Below are 18461 nucleotides of genomic sequence, written 5' to 3' on the forward strand. Positions count from 1 at the left end.
TCTGCCCTTAGTTTCAACTTTTTACCTGCAATGTTTAATGGGTGGTAGAAGATACTGTGATGGTATGGTGGTTGGTTGTATAGCAAAATTAAAGTGCATACCGGTATACTTATTTTGAAAACTATTACTTTCGAAGTTAATCAACAGGTTTTTTTAAAAAAAAATAATAATAATCAAGTTCATTGTCTATTTTATGAATGGCTGCATTTTGGATGCCTTGAGATTAAAAAAAGGGATGCTGTGGTCCTCCGGACATTGTTGGTTTCCAACTCCCATCACTCGTAGCCAGTGTTCAGAGATCATGGAATTACAGTCTTCACAACATCTGGAGGGCCACAGGTTCTTCATCCCTGTTTTAGATGAAGAAAATCATTGTAATAGTATTTAATATTACACTGAGGCATAATCTAAAAGAAATATAAAACCTTTTCTCTACAATAGCATTCAATTGTGTTGGGACCAAGTCAAGTTGTTGTTTTACATGTAGTTTGAAGTATCTTGGAAAGGACCTCCTGGCTTAGTTAGTGCAGATGCAAGCTAATAAACAAGAGGCAAGAATAGTATCAGGACCCATAAATGGATATCTTCAAGCCCATTTCATTAGTTAATCAAAGCCGCCTGGTTGCCACAATCCCCTGGTTACTCCCACACTGCTCCCAGTGATATACAGGGTTAGAGGGGATTGTGTGACTATGCACCACACTAGCAATGCACCCTGTAGCGCAATAGGTTTTGCTAGTATGGTTTGTAATTGCACGGTTCACCAACAATAGTCCTACCCAGTTCTCCACGTGGAGAAGGACGTTGTGGGACTGTGTTGCTAGCCCCATCCCCAATATCATGCATGGCACTGACTCTGATGCCTAGATAGTTTGAAGGGACACGGGTGGTGTTGTGGTCTAAACCACTGAGCCTCTTGGGTTTGCCGATTGGAAGGTTGGTGGTTCAAATCCCCACGATGGAGTGAGCTCCCGTTGCTCAGTCCCAGCTCCTGCCAACCTAGCAGTTAGAAAGCACGCCAGTGCAAGTAGATAAATAGGTACCCCTGCGGCGGGAAGGTAATAGCATTTCCATGCGCTCTGGTTTCCGTCTCAGTGTTTCGTCGTGCCAGAAGCAGTTTAGTCATGCTGGCCACATGAGCCGGAAAGCTGTCTGTGTACAAACGCCGGCTTCCTCAGCCTGAAAGTGAGGTGAGCACTGTAACGCCATAGTCGCTTTTGACTGGACTTAACTGTCCAGGGGTCCTTTACCTTTACCTTAGTTGTACGTTGGATAGTTGTACGTTGGTACTGATGTTTGAATCAGGAAAGCCTTTGAATAAGCAACTTCTCGTGGATGGTGTGGAAATCCAGGAAACAGAGCGATAGCCATTCATGATGCTGAGGGCAGGGCCAGCAGTGCAGTTCTTTGGCTCCGTTCTCTACTCATAGGGCCGGATTCAACCAAGGAGATCCACTGGTGGAAGCCTGCACAAGGAATTCTGCTAGTGCAATGTCCCCCCTCTCCAGCCGTGTCCCTGCAAATTGGCTCAGGGTGTGTGTGTTGGGAGAACGTCCAGAACAGCACATAAAGGAAGGAGCGGAAGGAAGCTGAAATGCTTGTGCTCATTGAATTCCTCCCAAAGCATATACATATGAAGAGCATCTAGTTAGGTTTTATTTGGGCAGAAGATCCAATCTCATAATGGTAGCAGCCTTGCTCTGTGCAAATAGAACCTTACTTGAACCGTTAAGACTTGAAGTGTCTTTAAGAATCAGTTGTCCTGCTGTAGCAAGTGATTGCCTTTTCTGGCTCCTGTCTGGGAACAATCTTTTTCGTGAATGAGAAACTGCAACTTGTTGAATGATAGAGACTTTCCCCCCCAACCTGGTTTTCTTACGGTACATTTCAAAGACAAAATCATGTATACCGTATGCTTGTGTTTGTAAATGTTCTTTGGCATTTACCAACACTTCCAGAACATGCGGATAGTCTGCTAGGTTTTAAAAGCAAGCCAGTGATAAATTATACCTTTTCAAATACTTGTGCCACCTACCCCATTCCACCTCCTTCTGGGGTCGAAAATGATGTGTGTGTTGGTGATCATGAATCAATCAGATGTGTGCAGAATGGTTTCCGCCTGTAAACAAATGTTAATTAGAAAAGACCTAAATGTACCACTGAAATATGGCAAAAGGCTAAAGATCCAAAGAGCAGACTAGGGGGATAGAGTCCATTTGCCAGGCTCAGCCCCAAGGCCAGCAGTGAGGGGCCCACTGGGGGGGGGGGCGAGGCAAAGGCCTATCCCAGCTGCCAGCTCAATTGCATTCCCTGTCTCACATGCTAAGTAAACCCAGCTTATGTAATTTTTAATAAAAATTCACTTCTAAAATGTTTCCCTTGCTAACTAAGTTGCAGGGAATCTTGTAGCTTATAATGAGATAAAAACAAAACAAATATAAACTATAATAGCATTAAAAACCATTAGAACAGAACATAGCCCTCGATAAAGCTTTTTAAGTTTGGTCCTTTTAATATCTGTTGAATAGTACACATGCAGCCAGCTTTTGGGCTGAAGCTTTACTTCTGACTTGCCATTAAAATGTTTTGCCTTGTTGCATTAAAGTTTTTGCCTTGTTGCTTACAAGGACTGTATTTGGACATAGTATTTAACCCAATAAAGATTTCATTATGTCTTGGAACTTTCACTTTTAATAGTTTATTCTTGGCATTGCCTTTCCAAGTTGAGTCAGTGGTATTTCAGTGGGGATTAGCTTTTTCCAATGTGCTTAGCATAACTTTCATTGCACTTTTCAAAGGGAACACAAATGTTCATTAAAAATGTATAGTGTTGACGTACATATGTGATTTCCTTGATTAAAAAGTTGAGTAGAAATGGCTTGCTGAGGTAGCACTGGCAATTTGACAGACACTAGAGGTCAGTAAAGGACAATCCATTATTGTTTTAAGCCCAAGCCTCAAGTTCCTGTCAAAGAAAGGTTGAACAGCATATCGAAACCACAGCAAAGGTGTTGAAGGATCAAAGAGATTGTAAATTACATTAATATAGAGTGTTACGTTTTCACCAGTTGTTGGGAAATCATTTCATAAATTCCTTTTGTCATAGTTGTAGATGAGAATATTTGGTGTAGATTTCACATGCTTGAGAAGGAAAGAGAGAATGTTCCCTCTTCTCTCAGACCTTTGTCTATAGAAAATGGAAGATTCTGGTATGAGATGTACTTTTGTATATGGAAGCATCAATCAGTTTCCCCCTTTGTAAGTTCTGTCCATTTCAAATACTTGCATTTTGTAATATTGATAACCATTCTTTCTATAGCCTGAGACAAAATTTTAAGTTTCTCAAACTAGGGTTGATCTTCATATTTGATAGAGAGCTTTTTTGGATTCAAAAGCACTTCCATAAAAAGAGTGAGACATTCATTTTAAAATTAATATTGGAGGCTCTTTACCTGTCCATGTGACTTTTTGTATATTCTTAATGAAAGCTAAACTGAACATTAATTCAAACAAGAACTTACTTAGCAGAGTGAAAGTTACTTTAATTGACCGTGTTTTCTAATTTCAACAAGGTACAGTAGAAGTATACGATAAAAACAGATTATAAGCACACACTTCTCAATAATAGCAGGAATGAGCATGGGGAAATCCACTTCCTGGAAGTCTGGGAGCAGCTCTTTCATGGAGACGAAAAGCTCAAAATGAATTCCTTTGGGCTCATTCAAGTGATATTTTCCTCCCAGAATCTAACCTAACCTGGGACCAGGATTTGTTCTCCATTCATTCTGAAGATAGGTGAATGAACCAGCCAGGACAAGAGAGCTGGTGTGTAAGAAGGGAAGAATATGTATACAACCTAACCTTAGCTGTGAGTTCACTAGAGGGTCTTGGGCAAGCCACTGCAATCTTAGCCTCAGCTCACCAGCTTCAATACTGGGCCTGCGTTCTAGTGCTGTTCTCTAAAGGTTTCTGAGATCACACACACACACACACACACACACCCCAATTGGAACAACTGAAATATGATATTGAAATACTGTTATTAAACACCATACTGTGCTTGAACGTAATATTTTCCCCCAATGCGTACACCCACTTCTCCTAGAATTGAAGAGGTTCAGGGAGGGAGCACCTGAGCTCAAGACCTTCTCTTTGTCACTCCTAAGGTCCTAGTAAATTACCCTTTTGGGGGAGAAATTTGCAGACCAAATACGAATTCTTAAAGACCTGTTTCCGAGTCTAGGACATTTGAATTTTAAATTACTGCATTTTGACATTATCAGGTAGTATAGTTTTACCTTGTGCTAACCTCGAGGGAGATATAAACGCTAACAGAACTATTTAAATCACAGGACCTACACTCCCCCCCCCAATTAATTTTATGGTTTATAGTTGTTGCCTGCAAATATGAGTATCTGCTACTTTTAATAAGTTATTTTTGTTATCTGTGTTCTAGGTTATTGACCTGGGATCTGGAAAAGGCTACCTGAGCTCCTTCTTGTCATTGCAGTATAATCTGAAGGTTTACGGAATTGATTCCTCAAACACAAACACCCACGGAGCTAATGAAAGGAACAGGAAATTGAAGAAACACTGGAAAGCCTATCAAAGACGGGGAAGAGCAAATGTCAGAGAGCAAGTGTTGGAAGAGGCAAATGAAAGGCCACAGCAAGATAAAGGGAAATGTAAAGCAAATATCAGTGAAAAGCTCTTAAGTACTAATAACAGTCTTCAAAGTCAGGCCCAGGTGGCTGCTCCAGATTCCATTCTTTTTGAAACAGCTGATGTTTTCACAGACTCTGATAAGTGTATTACTAACAAACAGTATGAACTTCACTCGGGGGCTCAGCTGCAGCCCGAAGAGAGCAACATTCCGGAAAATGTATTCCTAAGTATTCTGCCTGCTGACGCTGTGGAAACTGACTGCTCAACCAGAAGTAATTGTAGGGAGCTCTGTGAAGAGGAGAAAGAACGAAGGAAGATGGCTTCCCTTAAAGAGAAAGCAAGCCGGTCAAAAGAAGCCAACCTATATTCTCCATTAACGTCATACGTCACTGCAGAAACAGAGCTGCGAGACATTGTTGAAGATCTGGAGGTTATTTTGCTTGTTGTTATAATCCAGGTTGCTTGTGAATAAACCCATTCTGCTATTACTTTTACAGTCTTGCTAAGAGACAAGCAGACTGCGTTTCCTTGCTGGTGCCACAGAGCAAAGTCTATCCTCTGTGGCCAATGTGGAGGCATATGCTACTAGCCTCTCAGCTGGCTATTAATAAAGAAAGAAAGTTCCTTTTACCAAGTCAACTGGAATTGGAGTGGTCTTTCCCTCCTATGTTCCCTCCTGCATAGAATCCCTGGTCTGGTCATCACTGTAAGGCGAATTGTGGAGTAGAACTCTGGGCTACTTAACCTGATTTTAAAAATATTTTCTGCTACATCTTTATAACATTTTTTTAACAGCACAGAGGAAATAGAGCATGGGATCCGTTTTATAACGACACCATTGCTATTATTTAGAAGTGCCACACTAAATGTTTCATAAGTACAGGCTTAGCTAAGTGGAGGTTTGGTTCATAAATGGAAGTTCCTTGCCATTCAAATTTCCTTGATCCGTTGTTCCCTATATCTAAACATGTTCATATAGCCTATATAAAGTCACTTTCCTTAAACTTCAGGAACATATTTTGACTAAAAATTCCCTTTATTAATTTTTTTTTTTTTTGCTAATTTTACAATGTCCCTGAATTATCTCACTTTATTAACTCATTTTATTAATTTTGAAGCTTGAAATATTTCACGTCGAGAACAGTCGCAGACAGGGGGCTGGTGTGGTGGAGCTCACCCGACCTCCCGAGAGCTAAGTGGCTGCTTTTTACAGCATACTGCCTGGGTGTAAATATATTCAGTGTGGAAACTTCTTCCCAAGAGACCTTAATAAATCCAAGAGGCCTTAATTTCTCCATTCTCTTCCACCTATAGGTAGGAGAGAGCTGGAGGAATAATGCAAATGATCTTTGCCTCGTCACATACATTGTGGGCTTCAGAATTTGCGGTGTATGACAATTCACTAATGGTGAGCTCAATTCTGAATGTGTATTATTTCTATTCTGTTCCAGGACTGTGTAATGGTGGGCCTACATACCTGTGGTGATCTTGCTCCGAGCACCCTGCGACTTTTTACTGCTAAACCTGAAATCAAGGCAGTTTGCAGTGTCGGCTGCTGTTACCATCTTCTGTCAGAGGAGCATGAAACTCAGGAAGGTACAGCAAGCCTTTTCTACCTGAGTCCTTTTTTAAAAACCTGTTTAATTAATAATGTCCTTGGTTTCTTTTATTGACTCATTTCTTACTGCTTTTCATTATGACTTGTGGAAGACTCACTTCTGCATGCCCTGTGGCTTTCCTGTTTTGCCACTCTCTTTTATATTTGTAATATTTGGTCATAGGCTTATTAATACAGCATGCTTTAATGTGGTTATAAAGACAGCTGTTTTTACTTGGCTTCACTTAAAAATATGTGTTTTTGTTCATCATTATATTTCCATCCACATAACGTTTATATCAGATTTTGCCGTTAGCAGTGTACCCGTAACACCACACTGATTCATTATACAGTGAGTTGTGCGTTTATGCCTTTGGAAATACTGTGGCTGTTTACAATCATAAGCCAAGTTGGAAGATTATGATGTCAATGTGCTTGCCACTTAAACTGGTTTAACCTCCTTAAGTATGTAAATGCACAAACAGAGAAGTTTAATGGGTTTGTAGATAACAGCACACTTGTATAATTAGAGAGCAAATAGTTCCAGAAAATTTCATTATGGGAACAGAATGATTTTATATATGTATATACCTTTAGTTAAACATGATCTGAAATAGGAAATATAAAACTTACCCAGAATTATCTTGCAGATTACTAAAATAATAACGATTCAGTATTACAGTAAAGGGACACGGGTGGCGTTGTGGGTTAAAGCCTTAGCGCCTAGGGCTTGCCGATCGAAAGGTCGGCGGTTCGAATCCCCGCGGCGGGGTGCGCTCCCGTCGTTCAGTCCCAGCGCCTGCCAACCTAGCAGTTCGAAAGTACCTTCGGGTGCAAGTAGATAAATAGGGACCGCTTACCAGCGGGAAGGTAAACGGCGTTCCGTGTGCTGCGCTGGCTCGCCAGATGAACCTTGTCATGCTGGCCACGTGACCCGGAAGTGTCTGTGGACAGCGCTGGCTCCCGGCCATTTGAGTGAGATGAGCGCACAACCCTAGAGTCTGGCAAGACTGGCACGTACGGGCAGGGGTACCTTTACCTTTATTACAGTAAAGAACAACCTTTGGCTTTAGATTTCAGACACGTTTGCATTAATTTAGTTCGCAAGACCCATTAGTTTACCACAATGTGCACGAGCCATAGTGAGCTTAGAGTTTATGTATTCCCCATCTCCAGTCTTCCTCCTGTGCGACCGGGAGGAGTTTGGAAGCTTTCGCAGCTTATCATATCATCTGGATCCAGAACTGTTGCTATGTAATCTTAACTATGGTTAGTTTCAGCATGCCAGTTTCTGTGAAGTTGACTTGCTTGAAGCACAAATGTGAAATCTAGAAGGGTAGTTGTGTTAGCTTCCTGTAGCATCCTGTAGGGACGCGGGTGGCGCTGTGGGTAAAAGCCTCAGCGCCTAGGGCTTGCCGATCAAAAGGTTGGCGGTTCAAATCCCCGCGGCGGGGTGCGCTCCCGTCGTTCGGTCCCAGCGCCTGCCAACCTAGCAGTTCGAAAGCACCCCCAGGTGCAAGTAGATAAATAGGGGCCGCTTACTGGCGGGAAGGTAAACGGCGTTTCCGTGTGCTGCGCTGGCTCGCCAGATGCTGCTTAGTCATGCTGGCCACGTGACCCGGAAGTGTCTCCGGACAGCGCTGGCCCCCGGCCTCTTGAGTGAGATGGGCGCACAACCCCAGAGTCTGTCAAGACTGGCCCATACGGGCAGGGCTACATTTACCTTTACCTGTAGCAAAAGATTATGAACTTTAGCATTTCAATTTATTGTGCCACAAGCTTTTACGTCCAAGGATTGCTTCCGTTGCTGATTGTACTCAGAGTAGAATCACTGATGTTTATGGATAAGACTTAGTCACATTAACTTCAGAGGGTGTTATTCAACACTGCAGCTCCTTTGGTGCAGCAGACCTCGGTGTGCACAATCAAACTTCCACTCCTGGCCCCTCCAGCATCCTACATGCCCTTAAAAAAAAAAATCTGGAGGGTTGGGGGACCCTCTGGAACAGATTTTGGGGGCACACAGGGTCAGAAATGGGAGACAGTGCACATGTAGGAAGGGGTGATATGTCACACACCAAGATCCCAAACCATGGAGGGCTTTAAAAAGAAAAACCAGCACATTGCATTGGGATTGGAGAAGATAAATTATTGGGCTCATAATACACAGTTCTAGCTAATACTTTAGCAGCCATATTTTGTACCAGCTATCATTTTCAAAGGCAGCTTCACATCCAAGACATTGCAGTCATCCAAACAAAGGTGACATGTCACTGGAGCCAGGTTATCTCCTATAACACAGAGGTGACTCTAGTGCCACGGATAGACCATTGAGCCACCCCTAAACATCAGGCCTCCACTTTTAACCTGCTCTTGAATCGCTAGAGTTTCACATTAGATTCTAAATCCATGGCATGTTGAAAGATTATTTGGTTATGATCCAGAGGGCAGACACACACAAGCCGATTGAAATCAGTTGAGCTATACATGCTCAGATTTAGATTGTGTTCCTCGTTTGGAAATTCAGTTCCGTTGACATGTAAAGGAACTGCACATTCTTTTAGAAGCATTGTTTGATATAGAACTTGAGGGGTTTTTTTTATGTCTGACCCTCTTGAAATGATGAAAGAATCTACTTCTGTCTTCCACAATATTAATCTAAAAGCAAGAGACTTTGATACCATGGCAACTCATGAAGTGCTCCAAAGAAAAGATCAAAGCACTTGATTTCATTTCCATACAATCTCTAAATATTGCTGTATGGCACATGTTTGCATTGTTTGAATCAATTTGTGAGATATCTGAAACATGGCTGTAAAGGAAATAACAGATGTTTTTAACTAATATGTATGCTGAAACATTTAAAAATCATTATCTTATTAAATTTCACTATAGCTCTCTGACAGTCCCCCCCCCCCCCACGTGACCAATTCAAAATACAGAGGGGTTTTATTGAAGAAACAGTACAGAAGGAATTCAAAATTCCGGCGTTTCTTCACTGAATACATGAACTCCAGTATTTTTATTGTGTCTTGAAAGAGTACATAGATGCTCCAACTGGAACTATCGTTGGGTGGGCTCTCTGCAATGATTTTTTTTTTATTCACGTACTGAAGCGGACACGGAGCAATGGATCCAAACTACAAGAAAGAAGATTCCACCTAAACATTAGGAAGAACTTCCTGACAGTAAGACCTGTTCAACAGTGGAATTTGCTGCCAAGGAGTGTGGTGGAGTCTCCTTCTTTGGAGGTCTTTAAGCAGAGGCTTGACAACCATATGTCAGGAGTGCTCTGATGGTGTTTCCTGCTTGGCAAGGGGTTGGACTCGGTGGCCCTTGTGGTCTCTTCCAACTCTATGATTCTATGAAAAATATCCAATGCAAATTACACTATTCTCTGGAAAACCCATATCCGTGTTTGTGGATTGTGTATAGCTATATTTGTCATCTTTACACGTGAGAGTTTTGCAAAAAGAAAAGAGAGCTTTATAGCCATCTAAAGCAAGCAGATGATAGAGGCAGCGATAAGCAGAGAAAGCGTTTGTGTTAATTGGCTAGACGTACTTTAGCTTTTAGACGTACTTTAGACGTACTTTTCCCAGTAGTGATGTATGGAAGTGAGAGCTGGACCATAAAGAAGGCTGATCGCCGAAGAATTGATGCTTTTGAATTATGGTGCTGGAGGAGACTCTTGAGAGTCCCATGGATTGCAAGAAGATCAAACCGATCCATTCTTAAGGAAATCAGTCCTGAGTGCTCACTGGAAGGACTGATCATGAAGCTGAGGCTCCAATACTTTGGCCACCTCATGAGAAGAGAAGACTCCCTGGAAAAGACCCTGATGTTGGGATGTGTGTTGGTGGAAGGTGGATTGTAGTCATAGTTATTTACCGGAGGTGGGGCGGGACATTAAGGGTGAAGGCCGAATAATGGAATATGTGACTCATTTTCCAACTAAAAAGTCCGAAATCCACCTACGAGTATGGCGTCAAAACAGTTGCATTTCTGTTCTTCTGTAGGTATTTAATTAAATCTTAAATGCACTACAAGATTTGTATAGACTTTCACCTCAGCTAAAAAATGAAATACATATGAAGGCTTGTATAGTTTGGTGTCTTTATAGCTCCCAAAACCATCATTTAAAAGGATCTTGCATTTGTTTTAATGCAGAATGCAATACACAAATGGTTGTAGAACATCTTTTAAAGTGATTTTTCTATAATCTCAGAATGAATACGGACAAATATTTCTGTGCTTCTTGGTTTTCACCCAAGTGTGACATTTAGTGCTGGTTGGTTGTGATCCCATCTTCTTATTAGTAAAATCTGTTCAAATGCACAGACCCAAAAAAATGCCGCTGATGTAATCTTCCCAGTTCTTGTTCCGTTCTGAGTGACGTTCTCAGTGGTATGGTTTCACAACAGCATCCTTGACAACTGGACAGGGCTCAGATTGGAGAATCCTCTAGAGCAGGGTGAATCTGTCAATAAAACAACAATACGATCTCATAACGAAATAATATAATCTGCCTCCCAAGTCCTGTAATGGTGGTTGCTTTCTGAGTATGAAATATACCCAGAGCCAAATAAAATAAAGATCTAGAGAAACCTGTTTGTAATACTTAAGAAGTAGATGTGCATAATGTTGCCATTTGGGAGCCCCAAAGAAAGCCGGGTTTCACTTTCAGTGCAACTTCTGTGCTGCTCAGCCTTCTGTTTTATGCCTAGACTGAAGTGTTTTTAAACAACTTAAAGAAAACTAGTCCATTAGCACTTGTCATGTCATTGTTTTTAATATCTTTCTGTATAGGATGTGTGTGCCATAGTGTCCCAATCCCAGTTCTCATAACTTAAATACTTAATATTTCAGCGATAAGAAGTCACCTTTTCTGTCTGAATGCATAATTACAGTGATTAATTGCATATACTTAGTATGCAAGATCTTGTAACAGACCTGTCATATTACTTACCCATTCATCATTTTCATAGAAAACATTTTGTGTCTTCCAGGCATCGTTTCAAAATCTCTTTACTTTTCCATAACTTCTCTTTATATTTGTGTATAAAGCAGCTTATTTAACGTATACATGTATATATATATCAGTGCAATAAACAGAAGAAGGATGGCTAATGGGTCTTTCCTATAGGAATTCTTATTATAACTTTTTGTGTAGTGTGGTCTTAGCTTCTGGGTTTTGAGAATCTGTGTTTGCAGCACCAAAGTGTCCTTCTTGGGGTGCAAGCCTGGGCATTGCATATGGAGGTCCTGGGCTGCCCAGACGACAAGACCCCCCTCTTGGCATCAAAGATGTGGTCCAAAGGAAAGCAGAGCAATACGTTTAGCACCAGCTTGGCTCCCAGAGTTGCGGAAGGAGATGTACAAGGAACTATCCTACCGTCTTAGGGACTCCACTCCAGATTTGTGTAGGGTTTTACTCCTTAGCCTTTACTTTTCCCGAAGATGTCCCACAAGGCAGCAAGTACAAATTGTTCCCTAGGGTTTACTCCTGAAGCCTTTCCCACCAATGAGTATAGCTGCAAGACCTCAGAGGTTTAGCACCAGAGATTTCCTTCTCTTAGATGGGCTACCTTCCCAGATTGATGAAACAGGGTGGTAACAGAAAGACTCATGAACAGTGCATGTCATATGTTCTTCTATGGCTTTCATGACCCAATCACTGGAATTCAAATAGCCCTAAAGTTAGTCCGTGTATCTTTAGGACTTCTCTAATGTTATGTCATGAAGGTACTGTGCTGTCTGGGAAGTGATGCATGCCACTCATTTGTGTTTGAGGCTGAGGTGGTGGTTGAATTTTATTAGGCCATTCTTCTTTTTCTGTAATATTTCAACAGGGATAAACTTGCCTTATTTATTTTCAAATGAAAGTCAGCAGATTATTAGGACTTCTGTCCTCCTCATGCTGTACCACATTTTACAATTATTCTTGTTTCCTTGATTTAAAAAAAAATATCTTTCGGAGCATAATTAAAGGCCATGATTTAGATGCAGTTAAGCTCATGGATTTAATTTTTTAGTTTTCCTATTTTATCTGTAAGCCAGCCTCTTCTTATTGTTTTTCTTGATGGTGATGGTGGTGATGGTGATGATGATGATGATGATGATACTATCTGAAGAAGTGTGCATGCACACGAAAGCTCATGCCAAGAACTAACTTAGTTGGTCTTTAAGGTGCTACTGGAAAGAAAAAAAATTTGTTTTGTTTTGACTATGGCAGACCAACACGGCTACCTATCGAAAAGGTATCTGAAGAAGTGTGCATGCACACGAAAGCTCATACCAAGAACTAACTTAGTTGGTCTTTAAGGTGCTACTGGAAAGAAAAAAAAAATTGTTTTGTATCATCATACTAGCTTTCACACATATCTAACTTGGTGTTGGATTGTCACCAAAGTTCTATGTGTTTGTTTTTAAACTTTTGCAGGGTTAATACTTGTTACAGTAATGTCACACTAGCACTTAACTCATAATTGGTGTGCTTTATTGTCCAACATAGAATCTACTTCTAAGTAAACAATAAAAAGGCAATAAGTTCTTCTTTCTCTGTTATCCGTAAGCTGTCTTGAGTCCCTATCAGGGAAAAAGGTGGGGTATAAATAAATATGGAAGAAGACAACGACTTTTTTTAAAAAAGCATAGTTGTACGCTATAAACAAGCCAAGCATGAACACAATTTTGGGTGACTATCTCTGAGGTAGTAATCTTTATAATTAAATAGTTGGCATGCTGTTGGTGCCAGCCTTGTGAATTCCACTGCATATGAGTATTAGGTTCCATATCAAGTCACTCTTCACTGTTTATCTTAGGCGAAAATTATGGAGCAGTCCCTGTGAATAAGTGTGTGATAAATACAGAGATTTTCCAGTGTGTTTAGCAAGCCCTGGGTAATTACCTTACACTGACAGCTGTTTCAGATTGTCAGTCAGTTATATCTCTTGGCAGGTTTGTCACCTTTTTTAGGCCTTGCCCTTAGGGTGTATTCCATTGCTTCTCTATAGTGGTTAGAAATGAAGCCTAAACATTTTGATTTTTCTTTATTCACACACATGAGATGAAAAATAAAATTGTAAATATTTGTGCATTATGGAACTTCAATATACAAGAAAAGCAAGCAGGATGCAAGCGCTCAGGAATCCTGTGCTTTTACTGATACAATTAATATCCTATAACACCTTTATCCTCAGATTCCACCTTTGTACTGCTTAATACTACAAACTGCAAGATGCTTTCAATCAGAATTTTTTGTTGCTCTTTCAATTTATGTAAAAAGGTGGGGGTTTCTTAATTAAAATATTTATAATCCACTCTATATCAAATGGATCTCAGGTTGGGCACAACAATGCATTGAAAGCAATCATTCAATTATTGAAACGACAGCTAAACAACAAAGAACAATTTTAAAACACAGAGCAGAATTAACAATCCATAAATGCCTGAAAAAATAGCCAGGTGTTAACAATGAAAATCAAAACTGCTGCAGTATACTGGCTCTAGTTCTGAATGCATTTTGGCTTCAGACAAGCCTGTTCTGAATAGCTGCCTGTCAGCCTTCTGCTAAGTGGTTTAGTATCCCTATATATACTTCTAGGGTCAAGGTAAGTTGTATGCATTTATTGCCAAGTAGTTTTGTAGATGGGAAAGTTGTACTTCTTTAGCCACTTACCTCAAAATATCTCCACTGGAGTGCGGCAGTTCCAAAGTAAATGCTTATCTTTGTTCATAATCTTTTTTTAAAAAAAGTCTCAGTCTCTCTCTCTCTCTCTCACACACACACACACACGCACACACACACACACACACACACACACACACACAGGATTAAAAAAGACTCTGGAAAATCCACTCTCTGCAGCAGGCAAAAAAACCCCTCCCTTTCCAACTTTGGAGTGGGAAGATAGGAGAAACCACATCACACTGAGCAGTTCAAGCGTGACACTTAACTATGATTTAGGCTGTGTTCACATTAGCAGTTTGAAACACTGTGAGGTCGTTTTCTCCCCACTGCATTTCCAAGTCGCTTTCTCCCACCGCTGTTCACATCAGAGAGGGGGGCAGGGATGTCTTTGCTCCGTGATTTGTTTCCCCATGTGGAACTCCCAAGTCAGTGAAGCTTTCATCTGCGCACGTGCAAAACCTGCCTGAACGGCTCGCACCACAATGGAAGTGACAGTTTCCATTTTCGAAGCTGGCTGGAGGGAAGAAGCTCATCAAAGAGGAGCATTTCTCTGAAAGCCACTGGATACCGATGGATTGTGCTACCGTCATGTGAACCCGGCTTTAAAAAAAAGCAGTGGTGGGAGCCTGCTGAAGCCACAGTAAACTGTAGTGTGAACACACTCTTAATGTTGCACCCACAAACCTCAGGGCTTGCACACTCCCCTTTCTTGCGAGGAGATTGGAAGCAGTTACTTCTTGTGTCTAAACTGTCCATAACATGCCCTGGGCCTCCTACTGCCCCCGGTATGAGACAAACCTCTCTGGGCATTGTCCGGGGTTATGCTCCCCTGGGATGGATATCAATCTTCATCCCGGAGCGCTCAGCAACACAGGTCGGATGATCCTGTGCACACTATTAATCAGCAGAGTCTGCAGTGACGACTGGAAGCGTGAATGTGAGCATTTTTAGATTTATTTTGCTATATTTACAGGACAAATCATAATGGCGCCTGCTCTCTTCTTCAGCAGACGGAGAGAAAAAAACACAGTGCAACAGCACAACATAACAGAATAGATAAGATGTAGCTTCCGCCCTCAGACTTTCCCAGCTCAGGAAAGTAAACGGTGACATGTGACTTTCCAGCCACATATCAGCAACGAAGGAGTGACTTGCTAACATAAACATGGACAAACTGTAATTTCAAAATATAGTTTGCAATTCTGGCCTGTTTCCCTAAGGTAGGAGTGGCTAGCCTTTTTTGGTCAGCCGTCCCTCCAAGGGCAGCTTCCTACACTGGGCATGGTTAGTGCATAAGTGTATGTGCATGCGCACACAAACCACACAGCCAGCATATGCTTACCATACCTGCACAGTTGTGCATATACTACACATATGCCAGACATTTGGGCACACAGTGCTCTCTCGCTCTCTCACATACACACACATGCATGTGGTTTCACATACGCACAATCAGCATTTCCCACTCCAGAGCCTGGGTGAGGGATCTGGAAACAGCGCCTTGTCTTTATGAAAGAGCAGGCAGAGGGCTTTATCTTTGATCTCAGTGCTGTGGGGTTTAGAACCAAGATCTATTTGCTTGCTCTCAACTGGGAAATAGAGCTTGGTGGGCCAGATGCATCCCCTGAGCGGCAGATTAGACATTCCCACCCTAAACCATAATAGCAAAGGAGCTTTTCTCTAATGGCATTGTTAGTAAGTAGTTAAGTGCACCTGTGCATTTTTTTTGAATTTTCTTCTAAATGTTCCATTAAAAATCTTATTTTCTTGAATGTGTGCGCATCAATATATATTGAGCCATCGCTTAGACGCTTGCCTCGTTTTCCTCCCTTCTGTGGCCAACTTATTGATTTATCTCCAGCAGTCCCTCTCTCGCATCTGTTTATCATGAGCACTCTTGTTTCTTACCCAGTCTTGCTCAGCTGCCCAAATAATTTTCCATTTTGTGGGCCCACAAGACTCTCGCACCATGCAGTTGTACAGATAAATGTCTCATGTGAGAACCGGAGGTGATGGTGTTTAACCTTATGTAAACGGCTAATTATTAAGTTAAAAGTGGAACAGTGCCAGTTGGAGAAGAAGGCTTTTGTTTTCACCAGGGCTGAAGAAGACCAAACAGAAACTCATGCCTGTGTTAGTTGTTGGCAAATGATCAGGTAGATAATCAGGTGTTAGCACACATTTGGGGTTCTCAAACTCCTTGATCTCATGCATACAAGTAATAGTTTCTCAATGAGGGCAGCCAGTCTCCACCAAGGCTTCCTTTTTCTGTGCATGTGCAGTGAGTATGTGCTCATTGCTTAGTCACTAGCAGCGCAAAGCAAATCACATAGTTCGGGGACATGTGGAGAATACTAGCTGAAATGAGATTCTTGGCAACGCACCTAATATATTAAAACAACAACTGTCATTCTAGGTTAGTTTGCTGAAATCTTATTATAAATTGTCTGTGCTGCACCATGTAAATGATGTACTAGGTTGTTGTTGGTTTTTAGAGGATCCTATTACAAGAGGGATTTAATTTAGAATGGAAATAATAGCTTACCTTGAGAAAATATAAGGATTTTTAGATGTAGGCCCTTAGGCAAATGGTATTCACCAGGTAAGATATCTCTCTCAAACTGCTGTTTTGAATTGTTAAACTAGGTAGCATTTAAAAATCTCTTTCAATGCTCTAGTGTATTCTCAGCAGCCTATTTACACTGTTTCTGTATTGTTTCTCTTTGTTTTACAGATGTCCTTCACGGAACACTGGGTTTTCCCATGAGCCGGTATTTAAAGGAAGAGGGCTGGTTCTGTGGTCGCAATGCCAGAATGGCAGCCTGTTTGGTACAGTTTCTTTCCACACCCCCCCCCCCCAAAATGTATCTACATGTGATGGAATTTGTTGTGTTTTGCTTGCAGACCTGGATTTGTCTCTTAAATATCAGGCAGTGCAGAATAACACCATTAGTGGTGTATTCATGGTCAGTTGATGGGCCCATATGAAAATTTGGGCACAGCTTGGTTTCTTTGAGCTCAGATGAGATGTGGCACAGAGCAGAAGGTCCTGACAATTGTCTAAAGGGCAGAAATCCATGGCAGCCCCATCGCTGATTTCACTAGTCTTTGTTGGATATCACAACTAAGCGTAGCAAAAATGACTGCCTGGCTACAAAGTCAGAGTAGACTCTCAATCCCTTTTTAACAAGATAGCTTTACGTGCAATGTTTCTTCAGTTCAAATGCACCGTCTCGTGACATGGTGAGATGGCATAACATGCATTCGGATTTCTAGGGACATTTATCTTGGATGACCACTGTGTTGTGTCTTCAGTCTCCCCACCATCTCCTCCTTTCTTAACCTACTAAAATTTCAATTTACGTGCTTTTGATATTCTCACAGATGCTATCTGTGAATTAAACTGGGTTAGCAGAGTCTGCCATGTGCTAAGCACTGGCCCCTGCTTCTGGCTGCAGTGCTAGTCCAATCCCAAGCAACGTATCTTTACTTTGAACCAAATGTGCATTTGATCCTTGTGTGATCTTCTTATGAACCTTGCTAAGCCTCTGCCTCAGTTTGCATAATCCCCTTAAACATATTCAGACAGATTTGGCTTCCCCTGCATCTTAGCCGGCTTTTCTTCAACAGGCTGAGGATGGTCTGCATCCCTTTTCTCCTCCTATCACTTTGCCCCACATTCTCTCCCCCCCACTTGCTACTTATCTTATTTACTGGGTGCCTAATCAGGGAAGCTATGTTTACTTCTGTTTTTCCTGTGCACAATGGGGAAAAAATATGACCACCATGTGTAAGCAGCATGGCTGTTTTGCTTAGGCTTCTTCCTACTTGTGAATGTAGCACTAAACCATGGTTTATCATTATGTGTAAACCAGCCCTTTGCATTTAAAGTTTTTATTCAGTGTACGTGCTAATAGAAGGGATATTTCTAATTTTTTTGTAGAATTGAATTTGTATCCCAACAGTTCTTTAAAGTCTTCTCCATTTCCATTTCATAGTTTTCAGGCATACCTGATAATCCATTACCATTTTAGGTGCATTGTAGACTAAAATGAAGTGCTCATCGAATTCAGTTTTTTAATTAAAAATGTACAGCCAAGTATCATCTCAAATATTTGCAGAAATATATACATTTCATTGTAATTGTGAATCCTGTGATTACATTCTTAAATAACATGTGATAGATGCGAGCACACACATTTCTGTCATATATTCTGTTATTCCCCCACCCCTTTAATGAAGTATGTTTATGATATGTTCAGACTGAAGAATAAACACATCAGTATTTTCTCTTTTTCTCTTTGAAGGCTCTGGAACGAGTTGCTGTTGGCCAAGTGGTGAGTAATGTTGTGTATTTAACCCTTCCAGTGACAAAGCTGTTTTCTCACTTTGAATACTTTGAATACATGACCTTGTGCTGAACTTCTCGTTTGCTGGAATTGGAGAGTTAGCAAACAGCAAAGCTTGAATTGGAGGCAGATTGATATTCTGCATCAGCACCATGAA

The 18461-nt window shown here is 41.2% G+C and overlaps 1 protein-coding gene across 2 annotated transcripts in view; it reads left to right on the top strand.

The window, feature by feature from the left end:
* METTL25 (methyltransferase like 25) overlaps positions 1-18461 on the top strand; it is a 44567-nt gene that overhangs the window by 10204 nt on the left and 15902 nt on the right. The window contains exons 4-7 of one of the 2 annotated variants that reach the window (XM_028745584.2): positions 4457-5095; positions 6117-6261; positions 16690-16784; positions 18263-18292. In XM_028745584.2, the coding sequence (XP_028601417.2) occupies positions 4457-5095; positions 6117-6261; positions 16690-16784; positions 18263-18292 (909 nt within the window). The remainder of the gene's footprint in view (positions 1-4456; positions 5096-6116; positions 6262-16689; positions 16785-18262; positions 18293-18461) is intronic. The other variant, XM_028745585.2, reaches the window with a different exon arrangement.

This window comes from Podarcis muralis, chromosome 10 (assembly GCF_964188315.1).
Source record: "Podarcis muralis chromosome 10, rPodMur119.hap1.1, whole genome shotgun sequence".
Lineage (NCBI taxonomy): Eukaryota > Metazoa > Chordata > Lepidosauria > Squamata > Lacertidae > Podarcis > Podarcis muralis.